At 54.2% G+C, this 9,479-nt stretch overlaps 2 protein-coding genes across 2 annotated transcripts; both read left to right on the forward strand.

Moving 5' to 3' along the window:
- Positions 1-745: 745 nt before the first annotated feature.
- On the forward strand, positions 746-4,304 carry GALR2 (galanin receptor 2; the record flags this gene model as incomplete). The annotated part of the gene is made up of 2 exons (XM_081271792.1): positions 746-2,032; positions 3,527-4,304. Exons 1-2 carry the CDS (start codon positions 1,668-1,670, stop codon positions 4,302-4,304), a joined length of 1,143 nt encoding a protein of 380 aa, XP_081127918.1. The 5' UTR covers positions 746-1,667.
- Positions 4,305-5,216: 912 nt separating this feature from the next.
- On the forward strand, positions 5,217-8,596 carry ZACN (zinc activated ion channel; the record flags this gene model as incomplete). Its single annotated transcript, XM_081271793.1, has 9 exons — positions 5,217-5,226; positions 5,640-5,728; positions 5,877-5,921; positions 6,034-6,140; positions 6,327-6,496; positions 7,249-7,373; positions 7,504-7,714; positions 7,832-7,993; positions 8,360-8,596. 9 exons carry the CDS (start codon positions 5,217-5,219, stop codon positions 8,548-8,550), a joined length of 1,110 nt encoding a protein of 369 aa, XP_081127919.1. The 3' UTR covers positions 8,551-8,596.
- Between the last annotated feature and the right edge of the window lie 883 nt (positions 8,597-9,479).

A 9,479-nucleotide genomic window follows, 5' to 3' on the forward strand; every position in this document is an offset into this window, starting at 1 on the left:
TAATACTCTTCCCCCAGATGTCTGCTTGGCTAGCTCCCTCACCTCCTCATCTTTCTGTTGAATGAGTAAGCAGACTGGCAAAGTGAGACTAAGGTCTCCCTACTAAGAAAAATCCCTAGCTGATTTCCTGAGAGTCTGAGATCATTGGGGGAAAGGAAAAAGAATATTCTTGGCTAGGACCCAAGAAACAGGGGGGGAGAGGGTGAAGTAAAAATGAAGGTGCAGCAGCAGAAGGTAGTTAATTTTAGATCTAGGGAACTGGGAGACTTATAGTCTATACAAATACCAATGATTCACTGGTACCAATGCTTGTTGCAGAAACTAATGCTTAACAGATATCGCAGCCTACACACAGAAAAACGCTGCTGGTGCAGGGAACTCTGCTGTTTTGAATTTCCTCAAAGTTTCCCCTTTTTGGAGATCTGAATATTTCATTAATTCAGATTTAAAGAAGTGGCTTCAAGTCACACATTTCACTATATTTTCACCAGAGTTTTCTGAGAAAGCAGTGTTGCCATTCCACATTACAGCTGAGAAAACTGAGGCCCAGCACCAAAGATGGAGGCTGACATTCAGTAGAAGCTCAGTAAATATTTACTAGATTTGGGGGCAGGGGACTTGTACTGGGGATTGAGCCCAGGTGCACTTAACCAGCCAGCTACATCCCCAGCCCTTTTTGTTTTTTAAGACAGAGTCTACCTAAATTGTTGAGAGCCTTGCTAAATTGCCCAGGCTGAACATGTGGTCCTCCTGCTTCAGCCTCTGGAGTCTCTGGGAACAAAAACGCGCCTGCGTTACCACCCCTGTAACATTTACAGGATTTAATTGGAAAAGAAATGTCCAATGGAGTTAATAGGTACGCGGAGTCATCCTGCTGATTCTCCGTGCGGCAGGAGGAGAGAGTGAGGTGTGTGGTAGGTGCCAACCCACGACGTGAAGCACCATTGTTTTCTACCTGTCCCTTTACTGTCCAATTGGCTTTCTTGAAAGTGTAGACCGAAAGAAGAGAGTGAGATGAAGGTAATCAAAGCTCCTACAGAAACCTTTCCGCCTCCCACAGCTGCTTTCTGGGTTTCCGGTGAGGACTGATGTTCCCAGGAATGAGAAATGGACAGACGCAGGCAGCGCCCGGCCGGCTGTCCCACTTTGCTGTGGAAAAAGAAGGGAAACAAACAAACAAACAAATACCCTGTCACCTGTTCCCTATCCCCCTCGGAACTCTTGAGGGTGCTCCGCGCCCTCCAAGCTGCAGGGCAGCGCTGAGGCGCGCGGGTCCCTGGCGAGCGCTTGCTGTGGTGGGGCGCACGCAGGTCCCAGGGTTGCGCCCTCCAGTCCTGTGTCTGCCCCGAAGCCAAGTACTTCGACTTAGCCTGGAACAGCTAAGCCTGGGATCTGGGGCGCGGGGACCTGGGCAGTGCCGCTCTCCGTAGCGGGGTGGACTGCGGGTGCCTGGGCCTGGAAGCGCGCGGCCACTCGGCGGGCGGCCACTTTCCCCTTCGCGGCTGGCCTCTGCGGGGAAAATCCCACCCTTTGGTTCTTCGCTCCACCCCCTAACTCCAGCGCACCCCAGCTCGGCGCCTGCAGCTCGACTGAGTCTCACCGGGCTTTGCGCGGTCCAAGACCCAGACGACTGCAGGATCCGGGGCAGCTGCGAGTTAGGCGACAACATGAATGGTTTGGGAGACTGGGTGGCCGAGAACGCGAGCCAGGCGGGCGGCACGGGCTGGCAACCCGAGGCGGTCCTCGTGCCCCTGCTCTTCGCTCTCATCTTCCTCGTGGGCACCGTGGGCAACGTGCTGGTGCTGGCCGTGCTGCTGCGAGGCGGCCAGGCTGTCAGCACCACCAATCTGTTTATCCTCAACCTGGGCGTGGCCGACCTGTGTTTCATCCTGTGCTGCGTGCCCTTCCAGGCCACCATCTACACCTTGGACGGCTGGGTGTTCGGTTCGCTGCTCTGCAAGGCCGTGCACTTTCTCATCTTCCTCACCATGCACGCCAGCAGCTTCACGTTAGCTGCCGTCTCCCTGGACAGGTGAGCACACTCTGGCGGTTTTTGAGAGTTGGGCATCAGGGCAGGGGCTGGAGAGAAGGAGGACCTGGGGACCTAGGACTTCGGAGGAAGTGAGAGTACACGCAGGCCTCAAAGAGATCCAAGCCAGCAAAAGACAAGCAGTCGCTGAAGAGGAGGAAGAGGACTAGGAATGGGAGATGTGGTGTCTCTCAGGTGCCACCTGGGGGCCTCGCAGTCTGGACAATTTGGCTCTGTGCAGCATGTCCTGGTACCCAGCGTTTTCACACATTAAGCTCACTTGAGCTTAACAGTCCTGTGGGGGTGGAATGGGAGAGATTTCTGTGCCCAATTTACAGAAGAGATTGAGGTCGAAAATAACTGGCACAGACTCACCAGCCGGTAATCTTGTTCATGAAGCAATTGATCTGTCTCTTAATGTCCACCTCGGACTCCTCCACCATGCTTTTATTTAAAGCCACAATTTGGTTGCTTGGAGCAGTCGGGTTGAATCTAGATTGTGGAACTAGGGTCCTTTTTGAGGACCCAAGCCATAGCTCAAGTGAACTGCCTGAAGGTCCCTGGTTCAGTTCCAGCCTGCCTTGCACCCTTCCTCTAAACTGGGGGTCAGGGTCAGGGAGAGGAGCACACCATTGGGCTTTCCCTCCCCAGCCAGAGGACAGTGAGAGAGGCACCTTTTGGAGAGTGCAGGACTCAGTGGAGTTTGAAATCTCAAAAGGATGTGTCCTTTCAAACTGGGGAAGAAATCGGGTGGAACTCTGATATCTCCCCCTTTCTCTCACTCCCTCTGGACCTCCTGCACAAGAGCAGGGAGGTGAGGCCACACTCCCCATTCGCCTCCCATTCCACTTAGCACTAAGTATGCCGGTTCCTAGTGTTGGTGGGACCCACAGAGCTCCAGCTTCCCTCAGGATTTCCCTTGCAGGACATGTCTTCTTCAAGCTGTCTCTAGAGATTCAGGCACCTGGGGCTGGGGATGTGGCTCAAGCGGTAGCGCGCTCGCCTGTCATGCGTGCGGCCCGGGTTCGATCCTCAGCACCACATACAAACAAAGATGTTGTGTCCGCCGAGAACTAAAAAATAAATATTAAAGATTTTCTCTCTCTCTCTCTCTCTCTCCCCCCTCTCTCACTCTCTCTAAAAAAAAAAAAATTTAAAAAAAAAGTCTTTATAAAAAAAAAAAGAGAGAGAGAGATTCAGGCACCAGGATTCTACTTCCCAGGTCACCTTCATTAGTGAATAATCACAGCTTCCCAGAGCCCCTTAGCAAGTTCTCTGTAACTGGTGGCTGCCCTCCCACGTGGAGTATGGCTGTGGTCACAGCCCTGGGGAGCAACAGAATTGTGGCTTAGGAGGCTGCCATCCTCTGTATCACTTTGAGGCTTAACTGAGTGCTGACGTGATATAACCTTGCCTTAGGGACCTTCCTTGAGAGCAGGCGTGGGGCCTGAGGTGCAAGGGCTCACCTGACGTCTTCCTTCTTGACCTGGCCTCCAGGTATCTGGCCATCCGCTATCCGCTGCATTCCCGCGAGCTGCGCACGCCTCGAAACGCGCTGGCAGCCATCGGGCTCATCTGGGCGCTGGCGCTGCTCTTCTCTGGGCCCTACCTGAGCTACTACCGCCAGTCGCAGCTGGCCAACCTGACAGTGTGCCACCCAGCATGGAGCGCGCCACGCCGCCGCGCCATGGACCTCTGCACCTTTGTCTTTAGCTACTTGTTGCCAGTGCTGGTTCTTGGACTGACCTACACGCACACTCTGCGCTACCTCTGGCGCGCCGTCGACCCGGTGGCTGCGGGCTCTGGTGCCCAACGCGCCAAGCGCAAGGTGACACGTATGATTGTCATTGTGGCCGGGCTCTTTTGCCTCTGTTGGATGCCCCACCACGCGATTATCCTCTGCGTGTGGTTCGGTCACTTTCCGCTCACGGGCGCCACTTATGCGCTGCGCATCTTCTCACACCTGGTCTCGTATGCCAACTCCTGCGTCAACCCCATCGTCTATGCGCTGGTCTCCAAGCATTTCCGCAAGGGCTTCCGCAAAATCTTCGCAGGCCTGCTGGACAGCACACCACGCCAAGCCTCAGGTCGCGTGTGCATTGTGGCACCTGGCACCCACAGTGGCAGCGTGCTGGAGCGTGAGTCCACCGATCTGACGCATGTGAGCGAGGTGGCTGGGCTCCCTGTCTCTGTCCGGGATCTTGCCAGCTGTGCAGCCTCTGGCCCTTCCCAGCACCAAAAGACCCTCAACATCCTGACAGTTAATGAGACCTGAGAGCACAATGGGAAACAGGCTTTGGATGTTGAAGGGCTGGAGTTTGAAGATGGGAACTGTAGGGAGAGTCTCTTTTGTTAATAAAACTCTCCAATCATTTCACGTTCAGTGTATGCCTGCTGTCTCCAAATTTCTGAGTCAGGATGCCCTGTGTGAAAAGCCTCTGGGACCTCATTGGGTCCTCACCTGCATCCAGTTTCCTGAGGTCCCTTTGAGTGTATCCTATGCCTACCCATTTTTGGTTTTGGCATTTCCTTACCTGGCTGCATCTGGGCAGGATCAGGTATCCAGCATGTCAGTCTCACCCCTGGCCTGTTCTACTCTGGGTACCTCTAGCCACTCTACCCTTAGAATACCCTACAGCATTGCTCAAGACCTAGTGTCTATCTGTCCTTGTACTTGTTCCACTCCCAGAGTTCTTGTGCCATTGCACTATTTTTGGGGGGAGGGGTACCAGGGATTAAATGCAGGGGCACTCGACCACTGAGCCACATCCCCAGCCCTATGTTGTATTTTATTAGCCAGAGTCTCACTTCTCACTGACACCTGCTTAGTGCCTCACAGTTGCTGAGGCTGGCTTTGAACTCACAATCCTCCTGTCTCAGCTTCCGGAGCCACTGGGATTACAGGCATGCCCCACTGGGCCCAGTGAGCCAATGCTTTTTACATAAGGTCAGACCAGTATTGAAGTAGAGGCAAGGACACTCAGAGGTGCCCCCATTTCATTGCTGAGAGGAGGCCACTTTGGACAAGGGTTCAGCCAGGTTGTTGCCAGCCACCAAAATATAGAAGAGGCCTGTGCCAAGGTTGTCCCTGAGTGGAAGAACCAAGTAAGGGAGAGATGGGGGTCCCAAGCTTACCCCACCCGCTTTGGCAGGCTTTGAATGAGGTAATAGGTTCCAGGTGGTGGAAATGGAGCAGGGTAGGGACGCCTAGGCAGGTGCAAGGTGGGTGGGGCTGGGTCCTGGCCTTTGTCTTTGGGTGTTTGCGGAACCAGAACCATAGGGGTTGCTAAGCCCAAGATCCCAGTCCTTGAGCAAAGCAGCTGCCTCCCTCAAATTGCTCAGGCCCCAGGTAAGTGACTGAAATATAGGTCACAGCTTAGGACCTGCTGCTCTATCCAGTCCTCCAGGGAGCCACAAATGATGTCTCTGTGGATCCTGCTCCATCTTGCCTTCCTTGGGCTCAGCAGCATCCCACTCTGGGTCCAAGGATCCAGCCTATGTAAGTCTAGTTGCCAGGTGGAGGGAGTAAGCTTTGGGAATGGGGCCTCAAAATAACTTCAACCTTTACCCCTCAGCCTGGCCATCCTCCCTTGACCTCACTCACCCCTAGAGGTCCATGAAACCATCCAGATTCCTAACAATGGGAGTGCACCCCTGCAAGTGAGCGTGCAGGTGTTTGTGTCCAATGTGCTTAATGTGGTAAGTGCCGCCTGGCTATGGGAGGGGACAGGACCCAAATGCTGATTTGGGGAAGGGGCAGGACTTAGTGTCCACTAGTGCTGGGTCTCCTGCCTCTTTTGTCACGTAGCACCTAACTGTGAGGTGACATGTTGCTCCCCTCTCCCAGGACATCCTGCGGTACACAGTGTCTTCTATGATGATGCTGAGGCTGGTGAGCTCCTGTCCTGGCTGAGATGGGACAAAGAACGTGGTTTTCATCAACTGGCTAATCTTGGGGGTGTGTATGTTTGAATGGGACCTTGATGGTATCCTTGTACCCTCAGTCCTGGCTGGATGCTCGCCTGGCCTGGAATGCTAGTGCACACTCTCGGCATGCAGTCACACTGCCCTGTGAATCACTCTGGACGCCTGGACTCACCATCCGGGAAGCGTGAGTGAGGCAGAAGTTCTCATTCCAGAAACCCATGGTGTACATCCTTCCTCCCCTTCCCCCTAGAGCCCAGAGGCATTCTTGGTGGCTATTCCCCACCTGGTGCTGCCAGTGCCAAATGTAGTTCCCCGCTCCCTTCCAGTCTAAGGAGGGGCTGGGTCTCTGTCTGTGCACCTTTCTCCACAGGCTCTGGGTGGACTGGAAGGACCAGAGCCCACAGGCCCGAGTAGACCCAGATGGCCATGTGGAGCTTAACCTGGCTCTCACCACAGAGACCAACTGCGACTTTGAGCTCCTCCACTTCCCCAGAGACAAGAGCGACTGCAGCCTCAGCTTCTTCGCTTTTAGCAACACTGGTGCTGTCAGGGTGGGGACTGGGGGTGAGGGCAGAGGGGAGGGGACCCTGACCTCTAGCACAGGTCTGTGTTCAGATCAATCTATCCCCTGGCTTAAGGGAGCTGAATGGAAATGCATCTCACCTATGCCTCCCAGACAGCAGCCCATCTCCCCTCATTCTCCCCACCCTCATCCAGGGGCCTGCTCACTTCAGTCTTCCCTCCCCAGAGCACCTGTTCTCAACAGCCAGGGCCAACTGCAGTGGCTGGGCCACTTGTGTCAAGCCCAGAAGCTCAGATTGTTGTGACTTTTGAAGGAAACTGTGGATAATAAATATCCACAGACCAAATAGGTGGCATCTAAATTGGCAGAGAATTCCTAACTCCCCTCACATCTCTCTTCTCTATGAAAGACCACAGCCGGTGCCCACAGACCCTAATATTTCAGGTGTGAGATGATGGGCCAGTGATGAGTTTGTGATCACTTCCCTGCCATCAAGTGGTACAAAGTGCATTTATTTCTACAATGAAAACTCATCAGTGAATCTGATAAGACCCTTCCTTTAACTGAAGACAATCTGAGGTGCTGCAAAATGTCTGGCAAGCCCTCCTACTTACCACTTCCTCCTCCATCTCTGCTCCCCAAAGTCATCAGATGTCTGCATCATCCCTGGGCTCCAGTTTGTTTCTATTCCTACCCTCAAGAGATTGGGGGGCAGGGCAGGGATATCTCCTTCCCGGTGGTTCACCATCCCCATCCCCATTCCTTTCAGTGAGGGAGCTGGAGTTCCGGGCCCATGCGGTGAATGAGATTGTGAGTGTCAAGAGGGAATATGTGGTTCATGACTTGAAAACCCAAGTCCTGCCCCTGCAGGTAGTACCCTGCTTCCAGGTGACGGTGAGTGGAATTAGGAAGGGACTGGCAGAGGCTGATCAAGGGGAAGGGAGTGGGTTAGGAGCCAAAGGCATGACACCATTCCTCTGCTGCCTATCCTCCCATCCCCTGGGAAACGCTTTTTTCCTTCTAGCTGAGCCTGAAGAACACAGCACTCAAGTCCATCATAGCGCTGCTGGTACCTGGAGAGGCACTGCTGTTAGCTGATGTGTGTGGGGGGCTTTTGCCCCTCCAGGCTACCGAACGCATTGCCTACAAGGTGACATTACTGCTGGGCTACCTGGTCTTCCACTCCTCCCTGGTGCAGGCCTTGCCCAGCTCCTCTTCCTGCAACCCACTGCTCAGTAAGGCCTGCTTCCTCCCCTAGCTCTGGGTAGGACTCTAGTGGGCCTGCCCCCCTCCCCCATACCTGAGCCTCTACCCAGCCAAACCCCTGACTTCCTGTCCCCTCCCCTTCCCAGTTTACTACTTCACAGTCCTGCTACTGCTGCTCTTTCTTAGCACCATAGAGACCGTGCTGCTGACTGGGCTGCTAGCTCGGGATAGTCTTGGGGACAAAAGTAGCCCCAGCCCAGGCCCAAGAAGAGAGCAGAGAAAGGAGAACCTGGGGCCTAATTCTGAAGGTGGGCAGGCACTAAGGTCCCTTCTTGAGGGTGGTGAGGAGTGAGGCCTTTGGTAACAGGTTCGATAGGGCAGAAGCTGGCACCACTGTCCCTGGGTTCCACTGTGCCCTCCCTGGGAAGAAGCATGTCTATCTGGGGTAGTGGCCCAGGTGACCTCAGATCCCCCAGAAAACCCCATGTCTTGCAGAACTCTCTAGGAGGGTTTTTTTCTCTGCTGGAAGTAGCCTGGGAGGGGCTAGATTTGAAATTTCATTAGTTGAGAATCTAAGGCAGGGGGCATACAGCTGGTAACTGTTAGGGTTTACCCTTCTGCTCTGAGAGAAGGGGCCCTGGGAACCATTTCTTGCCCTACCTCTCTCCCCGCAGCAGACCCCAGCGGAGGAAAGAGGTCAAGGAGAAGCTGGGCTGAGGCTGCTGATCATGCCTTCTTCCTCGTATATGTGACCAGTGTGGTGTGCAGCCAGCTCATCTTTGCTGGAGCATGGATATGGGCAACATGCAAGTCTGACCCAGCCCCTGGCAAGGCTGTCCCTCATGGTGGGCCACCCAGGCTGTAACAGGGCTCAGTGCTGTAGACCTTAGGATGAGGTGTGGTTTCCTGAGACTGGAGGGAGAGAAGGACAGGGTTTCTGGACAGAGGGGGAAGAGGGAAGGCTCTTTGCTTAACTCTTGGGGGCCTTGGGCACCCTGAGCTCGCCCCTCTGTGTGTGGAGCAGCAGAGTGAGAAATAAACCCATCACCCAGGCATGTGCACCTCAAGGGTTTGCCTTCATTGAACCCAACTGTTCACTCTCATCCTAAGTAGGTGAGGCCTGACTTTATACCCTTTATACTTTGCTCCTGAACTGCTGGCCATTATCCACCAGTGTCTCGCCCCACACACTCAACCTTACTGCTCTTTCTGTGACCACTGCTGCCATTCACTGATGCCAGGGACAGGGAGACAGGTATATGAGCGGCTAGCTCCAGAAGGTGGGTCAGAACTCCTCTAAACACTTCCTGGGAGGGGATAGAGAGAGAGAGCACTCATGCCCCCCAACACCTGGGGGACTCCTGGGAGGTGGAACTTCCCCAGATCTCAGGATAGTGGACCATGCACTAACTCCAAAAGAGTGGGTCAGCCCTGATCGCCTTTTCTCTAGCCTCCTGGCTGTGGTATGGCCTGTTCCTCTGATCTCTACCCACATCTCTGAGCTAAAAGGGAGATCTCCATCTCTAGTTCTGAACTAGACTGGGGTTAGGATCTGCCCTCCTGCTCTTGGTAGCTGGGGGCACCACCCTGTCTTCATTCTTTCCTGTTTCAGATGCTATTATGTAGTCCCTTCCAGCTGTGCTTAGCCATAGAAGGTGGGAAAAGCCCCTGAGTTCTGGGAGAGTGCTGGTTTGGTGGGGAATGTGGGATGCCTGGAGGAAGCAGACACCAGGACTAAAGGGATAGGACTTCCGGAAGGGGTGGTGAAGAGAGGGCTCTGTCCCAAAGGACTTC

This window comes from Spermophilus citellus (genome assembly GCF_964194105.1).
Source record: "Spermophilus citellus genome assembly, chromosome: 17".
Classification (NCBI taxonomy): domain Eukaryota; kingdom Metazoa; phylum Chordata; class Mammalia; order Rodentia; family Sciuridae; genus Spermophilus; species Spermophilus citellus.